This window comes from Carcharodon carcharias, chromosome 18 (assembly GCF_017639515.1).
Source record: "Carcharodon carcharias isolate sCarCar2 chromosome 18, sCarCar2.pri, whole genome shotgun sequence".
Taxonomy (NCBI): domain Eukaryota; kingdom Metazoa; phylum Chordata; class Chondrichthyes; order Lamniformes; family Lamnidae; genus Carcharodon; species Carcharodon carcharias.
In genome coordinates, this window is record NC_054484.1 from 52665847 (window position 1) to 52686265 (window position 20419).

The window sequence follows — 20419 nt, forward strand, 5'->3', positions numbered from 1 at the left end:
CATGAAGCTGTGAGATACACGACCTTGAAGTTGTACTGATGAAGACAATCTGATCATGTGTAGAAGCATAGAGGAGCCTGACGTGGCTATCAATGTAGTCAGCACTCGGTTATCAGTGCAGAGATTGAACTTCTACCATTGAGTTACATGTGCCGATGTTCACAAGTGTAAATGCAGGCTAGTGCTTCCTGCTCCCCAGTGAAGTGTTTGCGATCAGTTTCTGACAACGGGCGTGACGGATAAACAACTGATCATCCACCTCCTTCAATGTACAGTGAGAGTACAGCTCTGATCACATTTCCTATCATGTCTGTTGTGACATTCATTTCTGCATGTGGGTTGAAATGTGTGCGGGCTGGTGGAGATGCTATCTTAGCCTTTAAGGTATCAAAAGCAATTTGCTGTGCAATTGTCCTTATCCATTGTGCATTTTTGCACAGTAGCTTCCAAAGAGGCTCTGCAGCTCCTACATATTTTGGAATGAATTTGTGATAAAAGTTGGTAGTAACAAGGAATGATGCCAGCTCTTTCACATTATACGGTGTTGAAAACGCTTGGATGCCTTTGACATTATCTTGCATAGGCTTTATTGCAGCTGCTGTCACACTGTACCCTAGAACTTCAATCTTGGCTGCCGTGAATGTGCATTTATCCTTGTTCAGTGTCAAAATGTTTTATGAAGTTGAGTGAGAATCCCTGATTATCACTGATCATGTTCTACGTTGTCCCTTCCATGGACAATGTCATCATCAAGTAGGTTGACCGTGCTCTCAACATCTGACAAGACAGAAGAAGCTATCTTCTGGAAGGCACTAGGTGCTGAGCTTAGTCCATAGGGCATTTTGTTATATTGAAACACACCTTCATGAGTAACAAAAGCTGTCAGATATCGTTCTATTGGTATCTGAAAATAACTTTCATATGTTGAGCTTTATGGAAGACTGTGGAATCATGAAATGATGTTGACAGTTTTTGGATCACAGGAAGTGAATTCTTGTCTGGAATAATAGTTTTGTTGTCTACCTTAAGGCGGGCGCATAGTCTTAAGTTCTTTGCATTGTGAAATGACTAGATTTGATGTCCACAGCAATGAGTTAATTCCCTCAATGATACCATCTGCTTCCAGTGTTCCAGCTTCCGTGACACTTTTGCACAGATTGTAAATGGCAACTATCTCAAATTTTGCGAAATTGGTGGAATTAATGTGTCGATGCAAGGTGAAGACACTACCCCTTAATTTCCCCATGTCCAGTCAATAAGGAAAGATACTGCCGACTATCGTCTGTGTCTTCAATCACATTAATGTGTACTCCAGCGGGATCTTCAAGTTTGAATCCAAACCTATCTAGGAGATTTACCCTTTAGCTACATAGAATGTAAACCAGTCTAGGTTGACATTTTAGTAGCATACTGGAATGGTGATCATTCTCAAAACTAGAATAATAAAGTCAGTGTAAGTTTGAAGGAGTTGCAGGAGTGAGAGAAAGTTACAAAAAATAATGATGGCAGTTTGTTGCTCTTTCACAGCAACATCAGTGAGAAGCGACACTGAGTTACCCATGATCATGACTGAGTATTCCATTGAATGACCTGGTAGTTGACTGTTCATGATGGTATATGCATGCTGTATCTCACTCTCCTCCACATGTTGAACCAATAAAGGCTTCTTCTTCAACGACCTGCACCCCTTTGCAAAATGATTCTACTCTAAGTATGAGCTACAATTTTTTTCCCCTCAAGCTGGACATGGCATTGTCAATTGATGAGCAGCTCCACAATTTGGGAACGGTTTTCAAGGTATCTGACTGCAGTGAAGCACACATTGATGAGACTGCTGAGGTCTCTTTGCCCGTGCCACTTGCACTGAGCTGGTTGGGCAAACTGTGCCTGCAACCCTGAGTCTGAGTGTGCATTTCTGTAGAACCTCTATGAATCGAACACGGCAAATTCAATTTGGACTCCCAAGCTGATGGATTTTTACAAGAACAAATTATCTTACTCCATGAGGGGACATTCTCTAATTTGTGGAATTGAAGTATTTTCAATTAATTGGTCATGATTCATTGGTTTGTGGGCCAAATTTACATATATTGCTGCAACCCAGCCATGGATTGTTTTACGGGCTTGCCACTTCTCTGGCATCTCTGGCAGAATATATATTGATAGATCATCACACTTTTCTTTGGCCTGAAGTGTTTTTTAAGAGCACTTATATATGGGTTGGTAACATGTAAGTGAATGAATTGACATTTTCAGTTAATGGATACCCTGAAGAGAAAATAATACAATGAACAAAAGAATACAAAATCTGTTGCTAGAGGGGGAATGAAATAAACAGAATAGTTGCTCCTTCCATGATACACTTGGCTTTATGACTATGGGATGAGGAGCAGGAGGAAGGAAGTATCTAGTATCTCTCCAGCTATCATGGTGTGGGGCAGACTTAATGGTCCAGCTGGTCTTTTCTGGTCTGGCTGTGTTCGGAAATTTTTCATTACATACCTTAACATTATAATCAACACAGAGAAGCGCTATTTTAAAAATTTACAGAATTTTTTTTTCTGTTGGCTGCTGTTAGAATGTCAGCATTTAATTTAATAAATTATATAATCTTATTCTTTACTGGTTATTTTAGCAGATTGCTCCATGATAATTTAAATGAGTTTACATAGGTTTTGATAGGAATTACATTGAATATAATTTGAACTTCAGAGGGTATCTCATCTTCTAAGGAGTTAGTTCTTAGCATTTCCACACTTTATGAACACAGGATAGTATATCTAAATCAGACAGAAAACCAAGAGTAATGTTTTCCAACATTCATTGATTACACATGTGGACTTATTCTAATTAATCTAGCAAAGCATAAATTCTACTTTTCTCAATTACCTCTTTTGACATCCCATTCAGCATCTTTAATATCATCAAGTGTAGTACAGAGCCCTGTTATAAATAATCTGCACCTCTGAACATGTCGAAAATTCAGTTGGCATTTTTACTTTTGATGCAATTTCAGTGTATGTTTGTATTCAATCTGTAAAAAGGCAGTTTTCCAAATTTCTTATAATACACTGCCAAACCCAGTGGTTATTCTCCCTGATTTCTTTTTTTTTAATCACAGAGGGAATTTCATCTGCTGATGACATCAAACAGGCTTCAGAACAGCTCCACAACCGTTGGGAGGAATTTTGTCAACTATTGGTGGAAAGGGTGGACTGGCTGCAGTATCAGAGCAAGATCATCGCTGTCTCTTCACAGCTGCAGCAGCTTGAGCAAGCTGTGATCTCTGCAGAGAGCTGGCTAAAAGCACAACAGCCACCAGCCACTGAGTCAGATACTGCAAAGATCCAATTGGAGAAATGCAAGGTTAGAACATTCAACAATTAGAAGTTTCTTTTTGCACATTTAGCTCTTGATGCTGTTCTGTTCTCAGCCATCTCTCTCAGGTGGGATATCATCAGGATAATGGGCACAGTGACATAACAGTTTTCCAATGTTTTAAGACAATGTTCACAGAAGTCTCAGAAAAACTGTGGCACATCAAAATATGGGAATTCTTGCTCATACACATGGAATAACATTATCTATTATTGGAGCTGTATTTTTTTTTAAGTATAACTCTTTGAAAGCCTCCAGGCTGATGAAAACCTTTGTGGTATTGTAGAATAATGACTCCGTAGCATCAGCTATCTGATGTGCTGTTCTAGAATATGCATTTGGGCCAGCAATTCATGCATTACATTCCTGATCTCACTTGTAGTGATGAGGGAAGCTGCCACAAGGAAGCCAGTTACTACTTAAATGAGAGAAAACTAAAATCGAGCTGTTGGAGTGCATTCCTTGGTGTCTTTCTCCCATCCCTTTGTTGGGATTCTCTGTATCTTGGAGAATTAAAGGAGAAAATAAATATAAATACAACTAAGATGGTTAACATCATTGTAATGAAATGCAATTTGCTGCACTAAAGCTTTGTAAAATGTTATGATGTTCCTTGAATTATTTATAAAATGGTTTTCATCCTGTAAACATGCAAGAAAAACACTTTTAGAGTATTATTTAATGAAAATGGCAAAGAGAATAAATAGTTTGAGTTAGCATGGCTAAAATGGGTGGTTGCTAATCCCTGTCGTACAGAAGCATTCCTATTGGCCGAGTGACCTTTGGCAAGCCCGCTGTTTCGGCACTGATGTTTTAAAAAACAACTCTGTTTCAACTAATCAGTGCTCTCTGCCTTTCAAATCTCAACTTTGGCTTCACCTCTCACATAACTCAGATCCCTGACACCAGTCATTAAATACATGGCTCATCTCTACATGGTCTCCTCTGTTTGAATACCTCTCTTGTTTCTTGGTGACCTGGATTGGATGTATTATTCAGAGTAAGGTCTGACCAGCATTCTATGAAGCCTGATCATACCACCCCTGACTTATTTTCTATTATTTATCCAATTACTCTGACCAGTGGTTTATTCTAACATGGTGCTTCTTAAGCAAAATTGTCTAATTACTAATCATTTTCTTTCTGTTGAAATGGTTACTGTTTAGGTAAGCTCCTGAATGCCTGTCCACTCGACAAGTTGATAATAACTGAGAGTGCCTTGTGAATACTGAAATTTAGAATGACCAGTTATAGTTCAACGTTCCCGCTTTGCTTTACAAATTCCCCTATAATTTAACTCCAACCTGTCCCTGTCACTTCTTCCAGCCCTGGATTTCAGAATATCCATTAAAAACTCACTTTGTTCATGAGACCTGCCTCCTACTCTCCTGACTCAGAACCTATTTTGGTATAGCAACTTGAATCAAGAGAGCAGGTATGGTTCCAGAAAACAAATTGTAACAAATACATTTTTTTACATAAAATACCAATAAATATGGTGATTAAAAATAGGTATAGCATCTGGAAAGAGTATAAGGAAGTGTTCCATGAACTGCCTTTGACATTTTCCTTTACACATGTAATGATATGTAAATAGTATCCAAGTTAGATGCTTTCTGTTACACCAGACAGATCAAGATATATAGAAAAAATACCTCATTTCACTTTACTGAATGACAATGCCATTTCAGTGGTCTTGACACCCCACTGTAACAAATCTTTAGATTTTAGTCATAAATAATTACAGCCTGTTCCCAGTCAGATACTGTGTTAGTGTGGCAGATAGGAATTATTGAAGCGTGTCACATATTTGGTTGATATGCATGCAAAAGTGATGTATTCCCTTGGTATTAAAGATACTTCACAAAATTTATAATTTTGCAAGTTTCTCCAATTTATCAGGTCCAATGTTCAAACAAAGTACAGTCTCCAGTGTTTAAAAAAAACAGCATTTGACAACTTTATTGGAGAGGGAGACGACACCATGCTAAAACAATGAAACGCTTCAGTACAATATTGCCTGTCTGTAATATTAACAAAACTGATCAGTTAGGTGCTTTGTGCAGATGATGCCCTTTGATAAAAGCATACATGAACAGATAACCACACACGCCCACTCTCTCACACATAATCACACACTCTTAACTATTTTATTTTCCTCTGTGTGTACTTTTCAGCTTTGACAGCTTTTCAATTCGATTTCTACAACCCCCGTCAAAATCTTTCATGAAGCCTCTAGTGTAAGCAGTGCTCATATTTCTGGCATTTTGTTGTTGACTATGTTGGTAAGGTGAGAACATCATTAGGGGATGGAGGTTTTTATCTTATTTTCACCCACTGTTTTCATCAAGTTCATCCTAATCACATATGGCACAGCTTAGATGCCACCACTGGTTCACACACAACTGCCTCACCATTCTACCTTAACGCCACATTCAGAAAAGCATCCTTTACTGCATTCATCTCTATTTTCCCCACCAACTAACCACTCTCATGCCTTTCCTATGCAAGTTAGCATTTAGTTGTAAACACATTTGTGCCTTGAACAAATGCTTACTATGTACTGGATGCAGACCCTCTGCATTCAATTAAGTCAATAGCAGTTTCAGCAATGTGAATAAGTATGTATTCAGCCAGTCCTGCCTAGATTGAAATCTAAGTCTGTTTTTGGAAGGCTAGTGCCCTCCTGGTTTCCTATCTTGCCCAGCCTACCCAGAATCACTGATTTATGTTCTCATTTGGACTTCTACCATCTTGCCAAATAAATTAGCATTGAACACTTAAACTCCTGATTAGTCAGCATTAAGTCTTGCTACACATCTAATGAGTGGCCCCAAGCTCAGGGTTGCTGGGTTTAAATGCTCCAGAGAAGCTGGTCAGTCATTATTTTCATGTGTGTGTCAGATGATCACCACCCACCGCAACACCCTCCCCCCGACCTCTACAATATAAAACTTACAGAGCTTTCAAAAATATTCATTTCTTGATATTGACTTTTCAAAATCTGCTTGTGTGTAAATCTTTCAGGAGGAAATCTCGCGATTGACAGCATTACAGCCATTGGTTCATAAGCTGACAGAACGAGGGGCTGAGTTAAAACAGAAGGAGGAAGTGCCCAAGTCTTTAGGGGCTGATATCATGGCCTCCACCAGTCATTTTGCTCACGTTCTTAAATCTCTGCAGGCTGAAGAGAAGCATCTGCACTCGCGTAAGTGATTTGAGGTGTTCATATTGGATATACTTAATCATGCTAAAAGCCAATCTTTCAGCTGGCAAACTTACAAACGTGGAATTGTATCAATCTAACCAAAATGTTACCAAATCAAAAAAGCTCAAATTGCAGAACAGTTTTTCATAAAGTACAAATAGTATAACAAGTTCCTCAGAGGAAGAGATGCATGTGCTGTCTAGTTTTTATTGTAAATCATTACTGAACACCAAATGTAGAAATCATTCAAATGGGAGAGGAGAAGCCTGTGTCAAGGACAGTGAATACCTTTTGCATGAATCAAAGTAACTGGAGAGAAACTTTTGACTGTAGTTGTATAAACCTCTATTTAACAAACAATTCAAGTCTTGCACCAGAATAAAAGCGTTCAGATGCACTCATCCACTCATCTTATCAAGATGATTAACATGAAATTTGAAATGAAACTACTTTGCTGGTGGTCCTTATCTCCATTTGAAAAGTGTTTCAGTTGCATGTCCATGCATTTGCACAGAACGTTTTAGAATTATGGAGTGTTTCAAGGCACTTCACGAAGGGAGTGTAAAAGTTAGTGATGGAAAAATCCTCACTTTGCCGTCAAAGACTAATGATTGGGTTTGGTGACGATTGGTGGAAAATCTTCCAGAATCATTTTTTGATACATAGTAGAATGACAATGGATAACTAGTATGACACAGCTGATGGTAAAGACTGAGTTGTTCAAATCCAAGATGGAAACTTGAAACAACTGTCATAACCCATTTTTTTCAATTTGTAGGTTTTGCTTGAATTCAGTAGCAAAAAGACCACCGAATCTCAATAGGTTTTTTATTAAACTAAATTAAACATTTATTAATACAAGAATGATTGTAAGCACATACATATGTCTACAAAGTTTCTCCTATAATAACTACAAAAACCCCCTAATTAATCTGAGTCTCAGTTACGCCTCCATTAAGGTGACGGTAAATCTAATAGGTTTAAAGAGACACCTGGCAAAGCACACCCTGGACAGTCACATTCAAAATTAGTTTCTTTCAGCTCAGGGTCCTTGCAAACAGCAGCTTGAGGCTTACAGGCTTGAGGCTTCTCACACTTGTTGGATCTTAAAATGCCTCTACCTTACACACCATTTCCTTTATAGATATCTTTCTCTTTGAATGTAAATTCTCCACTGTATCACTAAGCTTTTAACTTTACCTCTTCTAACTATAACATCCTTTCATCTCACCAATTTTATTAGTAAGCTGAAAACAAATAAACACATTGCTTGGAGTCTTCTAGCTAGGTGTAAGATTTTACCCGCAGTCTCAAATGATTTCTTTTAACAAATGCAAATTTACACTTTATCTTCTACCCTCTTTACGTTCACCTAATTAATATCTCAAAACTACTACACATTGAAGCACCCAAACTAGCTGGTTGTAATCCAGTCAAGACACACACAGACTCCACTAGAACTCTATTTTAAAAAATAATTTCTAATAACATTATAGACATTAATCTCTTCATGATAGCCTCTCCTTATCGAAAAATGAAGCATCATAATTTTAAAAGATGGATTCATTTCTCATAATCTATCCTCCACTACCTTATATACTTATTACACTATTACCTTATCAGATGCATGCATTAACATAACAATATATATATATATATATACATATACAAGATAAAGGCAAAATACTGCGATAGCTGGAAATCTGAAACAAAAACAAAAAGCAAAAAATGCTGGAAAAACTTGGCAAGTCTAATAGCATCTGTGGAGAGAAAGACTGAGTTAACGTTTTGAGTTCATATGACTCTTCTTCAAGCTGTTGTTGTAATGTGTATACAAATCCTTAGGATCAGCAGAAATCTTTCCAGTTCAGTGTCCGGGTTTTAAAATGTTCCATTTTCCCTTTAAGCTTCAAAATCTTGATAACGCATCTGCATCTGCAATCAGCTTCTCTTGTCCAACGACATGTATTACACTGTAGATTAAAATGGTTTCAGTAATAAACTGCATCTGGATAGCCTTGCACTTCTGTCTCGAAATTTATTCAGAAACTTTATAGGATTGTGGTATAAACAATTGTTTCTGTTGAATTGTTTGCCACTTAGATTTCAAAATGCTGCAATGCTAACACCAAACCCAACGTCTCCTTTTTAATTGTTGAATATCTTCTCTGTTGTGCATTCAATTTACGTGAAAAGTACCCTATCGGTTTTTTAGTTCCAGTGTCGTAATCTCATATCAGTACAGCCTGAATGCCCATACCGCTTGTATTAAAGGCAAACTTAAATTGATTGGCTTAATTGGGTACTGCTAAAACTGGTGTCACCATTAATACAGTTTTCAAACCATCAAATGCCTTCTGACACTCCAGTGCCCATTAAAACTTCTTGTTATTTTTTAATATTTCAGTCAGTGGAGCAACCAAACTGCTAAAATTTGGTACAAATTTCTGGTAAAACCCACTCATGTTCAGAAATATCAAAACTTCTCATTTTGTTGTAGGCACTAGGAAATCGATGATAGCTTTGACTTTCACATCTCTCGGAGCCGTCTTACCATGTCCAATTGTATGCTCTAGATATGTAACTTGCACTTTTGCAAATTCACTTTTAGCTAAGTTCATCACCAAATTAGCTTCTCGTAATCGTGTAAATAATTCTTCGAGATGTTGCAAATGCTTCTCCCATGTCTGACTGAAAACTATTAAGTCATCAATAGAAACAGCACAATTGCTGAGACCTGCATTGCTTTGTCAGCCTTTGAAATGTCGCAGGTGCATTCTTCATATTAAATGGCATGACTTAAAATGATATAGTCTATTTGGCGTCACGAAAGCTGATATCTCCTTTACTCTCTCTGATAATGGTACTTGCCAATATTCTTTTAGCAAGTCAATCTTTGTGATAAATTTTGATTGTCCCACTTTCTCAATACAATTCTCCAATTGTGGTAAAGGATATGAATCTGCTTTTGTCACTGCATTCACCTTTCGATAATTTACACACAGTCTTTGTGTTCCATCTGGTTTCGGTACCAGTACAATAGGCAAACTCCAGTTACAGCAACTAGACTCAATTATATCATTTTGAAGCATGAAGTCAATTTCTTTCTGTACTTGTGATAACTTTGCCAGATTTAATCTATAAGGATGTTGCCTTATCGAAGATGAAACTTCTACAGAGACATCATGCATAGCTCAATCTGCCCTCCCCAACTTATTCCCACAAATAGATTTGTGTGGCTGCAATAGCTTTTCCAAATCGCTTTGACATTTGTCTGGAAGGTACATTTACATTTTCAAGCACCTCTCATTATCCAATTTGATTAGAGGAAAATCAATTTTCAGAGTCCTGCACTTCTACCTCTTTCTCATTATCTACTACCACTAACATGTCTTTTTGTCCCTCTTCCCTGTCAAATTGCTTTTTAAACATATTCACATGACACACTCTCTGCATCTTGCTTTTATATGGAGTATTTATTAAATAATTTACTTCTTTCAATTTATTTTCAATCCTGTAAGGCCGATTAAACCTTGCCTTTAAGGAGTCACCCTACTGGTAACAGAACCAGCACTTTCCCTCCAGCAATAAAACTGTGAGCTTTAGATTTCTTATCTACCTTCACTTTCATCACTTGCTGTGATATCTTTAAATGTTCCCTAGTCAACTCACATGCTCTGTCTAATCGCTGTCTGCAGTTTGATACATAATCCCAGGACAGTGGTTTCTGGATTTTGACCCATCAGTTTCTCATAAATCAATTTCAGTGGTCCCCTTACCTCATGACCATAAACTAGTTCAAAAAGACTAAAAACAATCGATGCATTAGGTGTGCCCCTAATAGCAAATAACAAGAATGGAACTCACCTATCCCAATCCAGGGTGGATAACCCTGACAGTACGCTCTCATCATTGTTTATAAAGTTTGACGCCATCTTTCCAAAGCCCTTTGTGACTCCGGGTGATCAGCTGCTGTCTTAAACTGTTTTATCCCCAAACTGTTCATTTCTCCCTTAAACAGCTGTGATATAAAATTTCAACCCTGTTCTGATTGTATTTCCTTAGGTAAACCATATCTTGTAAAAAATTTGGTTACCTCTTCCACAATCTTCCTAGTTGTAATATTTCTTAAAAGTAGCACTTAGGAAACCTTGTAGACACTCCATTATTGCCAGTAAGTACTGATTTCCATTTTTAGTCTTAGGCAGGGGTCCTACACAATCAATCATGGTATTAGTAAAGGGTTCTTCAAATGTTGGTATTGGGATTAAAGGTGTCAACTTAATTACTGCTTGTGATTTCTCTATCACCTGACGTGTTCTACAGAATTTGGCTACATCCCTAAGCAATCCTGGCCAATTAGAATGTTTTTGTACTCTTGCCTGTACTTTCTAATTCCTAAATGTCCCCCCTCTGGAATTTGATGAGCAATTCTCAGAATCTCATTTCTATTCCCTAACGGGATAACAATCTGATGCATCGCCCTCCAACTTTTATTTGTTGAAACATGATCCGGCCTCCATTTTCTCATTAAAATATCACCATTAAGGTAATAACATTCTGGAATACATTTCACCTCTGTTTCTGAGTAAGCTTTCTGATATAACTTTTAAATGCAGATCTTTTTGCTGCAACTCAATTAACTGCCTTAAGTTAAACATTTCAGCTGAATGGTCATCTCCTGTGTCTTTCTGAAAAATGTTATCAAACACAGTGCCTGCTAATTGGATTTCAATTCCTTCTTCCTGCCTTTGAACTGCCTGTCTTTCTTGTTTTTTTTTGCTTCAACCTGTGCACCTGTGATCTCGTTATCACACAATCTGGAAGTAATCCAGGATGCTCCCTCTGTAACACCTCTATTGAAAACACTTCTACAGGCTGCTCAACTACCATAGGCATCACCCACATTTGTGATCCAGCTATATCATTACCCAGATAAATTGAACCCCTGCAATGGGCAATTTTTCCACCACTCACGGCAGTCACCACCAATATTCCACTTGCTTTTTAAATTTACCTTCCACAAGGGAATAGGTTTGGCATCTCCATGAACCCCACTTATTATCACCTGTTCCTGCAATACACCTGTAAACAACAAATATCACTATCCCACAACATCAAGAATTGACTAGCACCTGTGTCTCTTAAAATTTTAACATATTTACCTACTCCACCCTGTACACATGGAAAGACTTTCCCTTCACACACAAAATCTTTAACATTTCTGCAACCTGCTCCTTGGAATTTTCTTGGGTAAACTGCGAACACATTCCCACTTCGTAACCTATCACTGATTCTCCCCGTTTTACCTGCACACAAACCACTGGCTTTTCCTGTGCTTGAATATTAGAATGCACGGTACTTTTACTTCCAGAACTTTTCTGCACTGCAATAATTCCAACAGATTTTCCTGCAATTTCTAGCACACTGACTTTGTGTATCCTACTTTATTACAATGAAAACTACTCAACTTTCGAATGTCACTTCTACCCTCAGCATCTTCCTTTTTATTCTGACAAAAAACTTCCTGGGAATTTCCAGCTACCCCTTCTCTTCCCTGACTACCCACCTTCCTATCACCTCCCCACTTTCTATCCTTTTCCGATTTGAAATGGTGATGAAAAAAAGGTTTAACCCTATGAACTAACTCATAATCATAAGCTATCCCTGCTGCTTGTCTTACCGTTTGAACCCTCTGTCCCTGCAAATGAATGAAGGAATTGAATCTTTAATTTCTTCCAGAATAATTACTTCTCTAAGAGCTGCATATGTTGTCTCTCTTTTTAATGCCCATATTACTTTTTGTATTTTTACTCTCTCAAACTTGATATAAGTTTGGCCAGGCTGTTTTCTCACATTCCTAAATTTCTGCCTATATGCTTCAGAAACCAACTCATATGCAATCAAAATAGCCCTTTTTACCATATAATCCATTGCTACTTCTTCAGGCAGTGAAGCATATACCTCATGCACTCTACCCTCCTGGATTGTAACAATAATGTCTAGTTCTCCTATGGCCATTTCATCTGTTTAGCTATCTGCTCAAATCAAGTAAAGATTACTTCAATATCTTTTTCCTCAAACTTTGGAAAAGACTGTACAAATTTAAACATCTCCCCACTAGGTTTTAAATTAGAGATTTTTATCCTCATTAGAACTTTCCTCATAATTTGAGGCCTCTTTTTTTAACTTGCAGCCTTTTAAGCTGATATCTCATGTCTCGTTCCTTAGTTTTCTCTTCCATTGCTAACTTATCTCTCTGGAGATCAAGTTTTTGCATTTCCATTTCTTTTTGAAATAATTTTTCTTTTTCCCTTTCTTTTTCTGTTGCCTATAGTTCCAGTTTTTAATTTCCTTTGCTTGTTCAAGTTCAAGTTTCTTCATTTCTAACTGAAGTCACACTACCTCCAGCTGTGACACACTAGTGTCAGGTATCACTTTCAACTTCAAATGCTGTCCTATCACTTCAACTGTATCTACTTTCCTAACCCCTGCAAGTAACACCAATTGTAATTTATCTGCCAACTCTGTTAACTTACTCTTGGACACTTTCTGTTACCCAATCAAAGTTATGTCTTCTACTTCCAAAAAAGATTTAGCCATGACACAGCCATTTTTGCAGTCTCACCACTTCAAAAATACCTCACACCCACTCCTCATTTCAAAGTGCTTCTTGTATTTCTAACCTTAAAATTCACCAATTCCAAACAGACAAGGAATTACAAATAAATCCCGCAAAGAACACCCAATTGTTATGATGCAGCCGATGGTAAAGGCTGAGTTGTTCAAATCCCAGAGGGAAACTTGAAGCAACTGTCATAACCCATTTTTTTCAGTTTGCATGTTTCAAGATGCAGGCTTTGAATTCAGTAGTAATAAGGCCACTGAGTTTCAAGAGGTGTTTTATAAAACTAAATTAAACATTTATTAGTACAAGAATGATTGTAAACACATACATATGTCTACAAAATTACTACTATGATAACTACAAAAGTTCCCTAATTAACCTAACTCTCAGTTACCACCTCCCAACCCCCATTAAGGTAACAGTAACTCTCATAGATTTAAACTGGCAACTGGTAAAGCACATCCTGGACAGTTGCATTCAAAACAAGTTTCTTTCAGCTCTGGGTCCTTGCAAACAGCAGCTTAAGGCTTACAGGCTGGAGGCTTCTCAAACTTGTTGGATCTTAAAATGCGTCTACCTTACACAATCTCCTTTCTCCTTTATAGATATCTTTCTCTTTGAATGTAAATTTTCCATTGTATCACTAAGCTTTTTTTACCTCTTCTAACTATAACGTCCTGTATCCCACCAATTTTATTAGTAAGCTGAAAACAAATAAACACATTGCTTGGTGTCGTCTAGCTAGGTGTAAGATTTCACCCACAGTCTTGAGTGGTTTCTTTTAACAAATGCAAATTTACTCTTTACCTTCTACAGACATAGCAGCCTGAAAAGGAAATTGGGTGATCAGCAGTTTAGTGGGAATAAAAGTAAGTGAGCAGGAGGTGAGTCTCATGGGCAAGATGAGCTTGGAGTGGGTATGACAGGAAGAGAAGCGCGATACACACGATAGATGTTAATTCAGCACTAGGACAGGGAAAAGAATTTAATGAGATGGACTAATGGAAGGAAGAAATGTAACAAAGGCAGCTGACTGAATGGTCTCAATCTTAGTGACAAAGAAATCCATGGGCTCCTCGCACAAATTGGAGATAGAGATGGAGGAGAGAGGTGAAAGGGGCTTAAGAAGACACTTTGCAGTAGAAAAAAAAACCTGGGGCTTTGTGTTCCAGGATTATTCCAGAAATTAAGCAGCTTTAGCAGAAGAGAGCTGGAGCCCATGGTTTTTTATGAGAGCCTGCCAGATCTGGAGGTGAACGGCTAAGCCAGTGTCTGTCAAATCCATTCAAGTTTGCCTTCTCTTGGTCTTAAGGAATGGGAGATGAGGGCCATACCAGGGGCAGCACACAGGTTGTGAGAGAGTAATGATTTTAATGGTGACTAGGACATCCAATGTGTTGATGAGGGTATGGTTGAGCAAATCAGTAGTTGCAGAAATGATGTGATGAATAGGGGGTCAAAGGCTTGACAAATGGGATTTTTAAAGTACAGTTTCAAATTAATTGGGAGAGTTTTTCCAAGGGTGGACACAGAAAGAAGTAGGTTCTGCAGAAGAATCATATTGAACTCGAAACGTTAACACTGTTTCTCTCTCCACAAATGCTGTCATACCTGCTCAGTTTTTCAGCATTTTCTGTTTTTATTTCAGAAGGAGGTAGGGTTGGGAAGGACAAGGGTGATGAGGGGTGAAGGTGGTCTTATCTATGATTTGATAGGAGTAGTGAGGTCACCTGAGACGACAGGACCAAGGAGGTGTCCATGAATATGGATTGGGGTGTTTATGTGGAGGAAGAGATCAAGGGAGGATAAGAGGGCAGTGAACCCAAAGGAGAGAGAGTGTGATGAATTGAGATAAAGGTTGAAATCATTAACGTTGAAAAGTTGCTCAGTCTCGAGGGTGAGTGAGGAAAGCGGTGAAGATATTTTGCTGAGAACATTTTAATGGTGCTTAGGTGGAGGGTAAAGATTGAGGATTTTAAGCGAGAGGTGAGAGGGGTGGAACACACTGAAATGCTCAAAGGAGGAGAAAGTGCCAGGAGAGTTGGAGGGCAGGCTAAGATGTGATTTGGTGATAAGAGATAAACCACCACTATAATGGTCTGGGTAGAAAAGTGGTGAAAGATATAACCAGGCTGGGAGACTTCATTAAGGGGCAAGGTCTCATTACTCCTCAGCCAGGTTTCCGCCAAGGCCCTGATTTCAGTGAGCTCATGGATGGCAAGAGCTTTGTTCCCATGTGAATGGACATTGTGGAGAGTGATGCATAGAGATGTCATGAGAACTGATCTGCTGGCAGAGTTCACAGGTCAGCTCTGAGAGGAGTGAGCTGAAGAGGGAAGGCGTTGGCAAGATTACCCCCGACCGAGCACACTGGTCAGAAAGATCAGCATGAGAGCAGAGGGAGTTGGGGTTTCTGTTTTTAAAGAGACAGCAACGAGTGTCTTGATGGACCCTGCAGAAGATGCAAATCAGGTACAAAGGGAAGCTATAGGCTTATCTAGGAAAGAGTCAAAACTAGGATGGCAGCAGGAGGATAGGAATGTTATGGATTATTGAAAGGTTCAGGTAGGGATTATGTGGGCAGAGTACCAGAGGGGGGAGAACGTAAAGGAGGCATGATGACAGGAGAGAGAGAAAGAGAGAGAGAGAGAGAGATAGAAAAGAGGGATAAAGAGAAAAGAAATAAAAAAAAGAGGGAGAAAAAAATGGAAATGGAAGTGATGGGCTCAAGCCCAGAGCAGCAGTCAAAATGTGCACTCAAATGCACATAGGAAAACCTCAAGTTACATGGCCCAGGAGTATTTGAAAATTGGAAAAAGAGGAGAGAGGCAGAGAGGTTTAGGGAGGAAATTCCAGAGCTGGAGGCTTCAATAACTGAAAGCATAGCTACCAATGGAAAACCATTTCAATTAGGAAAGCACAATTGGCCAGAGTAAGATTAGCACAGATAACTTGGAGGGTTGTGGAATGGGGGAGGTTAATGATAAGCAGGGTCAGTCCATGGAAGAATTTGAAAACAAGGATGAGAATTTTAAAATCAAAGTGTTGTTTAAGATGGAGCCAATGTGGATCATCCTGTTTGCTCCTTTCCATTTGGTTTCTTGTTTTTCTCTTTGAAGCATTATCCTGTTATCCTCCTGATGTAGTTAAGAGTAGAAAATTAAAACAAAGAGGACATTGTTGTCAAACAATTTATTTCCAGGACATAGAAACACTCATTTTTCTTCCATATTCAACTGTGATCAGGGATTTACATCAAATAACTTATTTTGTTTTTTGTAGAATTTAATCTTCTCACTAAATAATCAACACTTGACAAAACCCAACCATTCTTGTATAAATGTTCACATATATTTACTTTGAAACTTACATGAAATTAACTTTATATATTTATCTTGTTAATGAGGACATGACGAGTCTTCATTTCAAAGATCAAAGCCAAAATCTGTGAAACAATGTGTTCCAGTTCAATACTTTTCCATGTCTTATGTTACCCTGTCAAGGCTATTAATTTCAGCTTCAGTTCTGGATATATACAGAACTATTTAAATCTTTTGAAGTGTTTGATCGAGATTTATTATATTTCTGGCTCAATTTTTACATGTTTACGGGTATGAACTTGGGAGTTGGGACTCGGGTTTCATGGGAAGGGGCACAAAAAGCAAAACCATCCTTGAATATTCAGTTTCCAGCATTGGTCAGATTGCAAAGTCTGTGTAATGGCTATCATATCATACTCATTTATTACCATTTGTGCCATCAATTCATCTATCTTGTTACAAATGTTGCTTGCATTCAGATAAAGAGCCTTTAATTCTGTCTTTTTACTATTTTTTCCTACTTTGACCTTATTTTCTGGTGCACTGTTACAGTTTTACATTCTGCCCCTCCATGTCACACTCTGGTTATCGTTACGCATATTACTACCCTGCACTATTGCCTAGTCCCTTCGCTTTAACTTTCTACATTTTGTCTCCCTGAACCCTCCTCCCCAGTTAGTTAGTTGAAAGCCTTCTGTACAACTCCAGTTATTTAACTTGCCAGCAGACTGGTCCCAGCATAGTTCAAGTCAAACCATCCAAATGGAACAATTCTCTTTTTCTCCAGCACCAGTGACTGTGTGCCATGAATCAAAACCAACTTCTCCCACAAAAAATGGTAAAAAGGCAAAATTAATGCCTCTTTACTTAAATGCACATGGTATTCAGAACAAAATTAATGAGTTAATGGCACAAATAGAGGTAAATGGGTATGATCTTATAGCCATTATAGAGACGTGGTTACAAGGAGATCAAAGCTGGGAACTAAATATTCAGGGGTATGTGACTTTTCAAAAGGACAGGCAGGAAGGAAAGGGTAGTGGAGTAGCTTTGTTAATACGTGATGGAATAAGTACAAAAGCTAGAAATGATCTTGGATCGGAAGATGTAGAATCCATATGGTTGGAGGTAAGAAATAACAAGGGGAAGAAGACACTGGTGGGAGTAATCTATAGGCCTCCTAACAGTAGCTATACTGTAGGACAGAGAATAAATCAGGAGATAATGAGGGCATGTAAAAAAAGCAGCACATTAATCATGGGTAACTTTAATCTTCATGTAGATTGGGAAAATTAAGTTGGCAGAGGTAGCCATGAGCAAGGATTCATAGAGTGTATTCAGTACAGTTTCCTAAGACAATATGTTGTGGATATAACCAGGGACCAGTGTATTTTGGATCTGGTAATGTATCTTAAGGCTAATTTAATAAATGATCTCAGAGTAAAAGATCCCTTGGGAAACAGTAATATGGTAGTATTTAGCATTCGGTTTGAGAGTAAGAAACTTGGGTTGGAAACAACTATGCTAAACTTAAATAGGGATACAAAGGAATGGGGGAAGAGTTCTCTGGAGTGGACTAGGAAAAGAGTTTAGCAGAAAAGATGGTTGATGGACAATGGCAGACATTTAAGAAAATAATTCACGACTCACAACAAAGGTGTATTCCAGTGATAAAAAAGGATTTTTGGAAGGGGATAAACCAGCTATGGTTAACCAAGGATGTTAAGGATAGTATCAAATTGAAAGAAAAAACATACAATGTGTCAAAAATTAGTGATAAGCCAGAGGATCGGGAAAGTTTTAAAAAAAAATAATTAAAATAATAAAGATCGAGAAAATAAACTTTGAGGGTGAATGAGCAAGTAATATAAAAACAGACAGTAAGAACTTCTTTAAATATATAAAAAAGAGGGAGGCCATGTGAACATTACAGAACAAGGCTGGGGAAGTAATAATGGGGAGCCAGGAAATGGCAGAGGAGTTGAATAAATACCTTGCATCAGTCTTCACAGTAGGAGACACTACCAGCATTCCAAAAATACTAAATATATAAGGGGCGAAAGGAGTAAAGGAAATAAATACAATATAATACTATCATTAGAGAAAAAGTACTAGGGAACCTAATGGGGCTAAAGGCCAATAAGTCCCCTGGACCTGAGGGGTTGCATCCTAGAATGTTAAAGGACATAGCTACAGAGATAGTGGATGCACTGGCAGTAATCTTCCAAGAATCCTTAGATTCTGGGAAAGTCCTAGAAGATTGAAAAACTGCCGATGTAGCACCTTTATTCAAAAAGGGAGGGAGAAAAAAAAATCAGGTAACTATAGGGCGGTTAGCTTAACATCCGTCATTGGGAAAGTGTTGGAGTCTATTATAAAGGATATAATAGCAGAGCATTTAGAAATGCATAATATAATCAAGCAGAGCCAGCACGGCTTCATGAAGGGGAAATCATGCCCTACAAATTTATTAGAATTCCTAGAGGAGGTAACAAACAGATAGATAAAGGGAAACCAGTAGATGTAATATATTTGGATTTCCAAAAGGCGTTTGATAAGGTACTGCACATAAGGCTACTTAATAAAATAAGAGCCCATGGTTTTGTGGGTAATATATTAGCATGGATAGAGAATTGGCTAACTTATAGAAGACAGAGGGCAGGGCTCAGCGGGGACGGTCGGGAAGCCGACCGCTGCCTGCGTTTGGCACCGCACCACAATTTCATGCTGGCAGTCCAATTAAGACCTGCTCAGCGTGAAACGCGAGCAGCAACACTGAGTGCTACGTGTGCGGGGTGGGGGGGCGGAGGGGTGGGGGTTGGGGGGGGGGGGTGGTTGGAGGGTGAGCAGAGCATGAATTTAGCGAATGCACAAGAGTGAGCGCTGCATAATCTCCCTGAAGCATGGAACTGCCTTGGCGATGAAGACAGATAAAAAATAAAAATGTAATAAAACATGTCCCCTCATGTGACCCTGTCATGTTATTAATGAAAAATTATACTTCTTATTTTATTTTAATTGCTTTTGGAAATCTCGTCCCGTCTGTGGATGAAGTTTCCAAAACAGTGACAAGGTCGCTTGGCCTTTTTGCTTGCCCACCAGCCAAAAGGTTGGACGGGCAGCAAAAATTTTAATTTAATTGCTTACTTAATGGCCTTAACAGGCCTTTTAATTATCGGTGGGTGCCTTGCTGGCTCGGGCATGCACCCGTCGACTGAACTATCGCGCAACTGCAAGTTGACGTTGGCACGCTCGGCTGATGTCAATGCACGTCGTTTCACACTCGAGCAGGTCAAGCGCATGCCCGCCCACTGAGAGAAAATTTCTGCCCAGAGAGTTGGGATAAGGGGTCATTTTCAGGGTGGCAATCTGTAACTAGTGAAGTGCCACAGGGATCAGTGCTGGGGCCACAATTATTTACAATATGTATTCATGACTTAGATGAGGGAAATGAATGTACTATCGCCAAGTTTGCGGATGTTGCAAAAATAGGTGGAAAGGCAAGTGGTGAAGGTGACACAAGGAGTTTACAGAGGGATATGGACAGGTTAAGTGAGAGGGCAAAAACTTGGCAAATGGAATATTATATGGGAGAATGTGAGGTTATGCATTTTGCCAAGAAACAATAGAGGAGCTGAATATTATTTAAATGGAGAAAGGCTGCAGAAAGCTACAGTACAGAGGGACTTAGGAGTCGTCATACATGAATCCCCAAAAGCTAACATATAAGTTCAGCAAGTAATAGGGAAGGCAAATGGAATGTTTCAAAGGGAATGGAATGTAAAAATAGGGAAGTCTTGTTAAAACTAAGGCAATAGATAGACCAACCTAGAATACTGTAAATAGTTTTAGTCCCCTTATCTAAGGAAAGATATAATGGCGTTG

At 38.6% G+C, this 20419-nt stretch overlaps 1 protein-coding gene across 1 annotated transcript in view; it reads left to right on the plus strand.

The window, feature by feature from the left end:
- The window catches only part of dmd (dystrophin), a 1748406-nt gene that overhangs the window by 575201 nt on the left and 1152786 nt on the right, over positions 1 to 20419 (plus strand). The window contains exons 19-20 of the mRNA XM_041212034.1: positions 3122 to 3366; positions 6406 to 6586. Coding sequence (XP_041067968.1) covers positions 3122 to 3366; positions 6406 to 6586 — 426 coding nt within the window. The remainder of the gene's footprint in view (positions 1 to 3121; positions 3367 to 6405; positions 6587 to 20419) is intronic.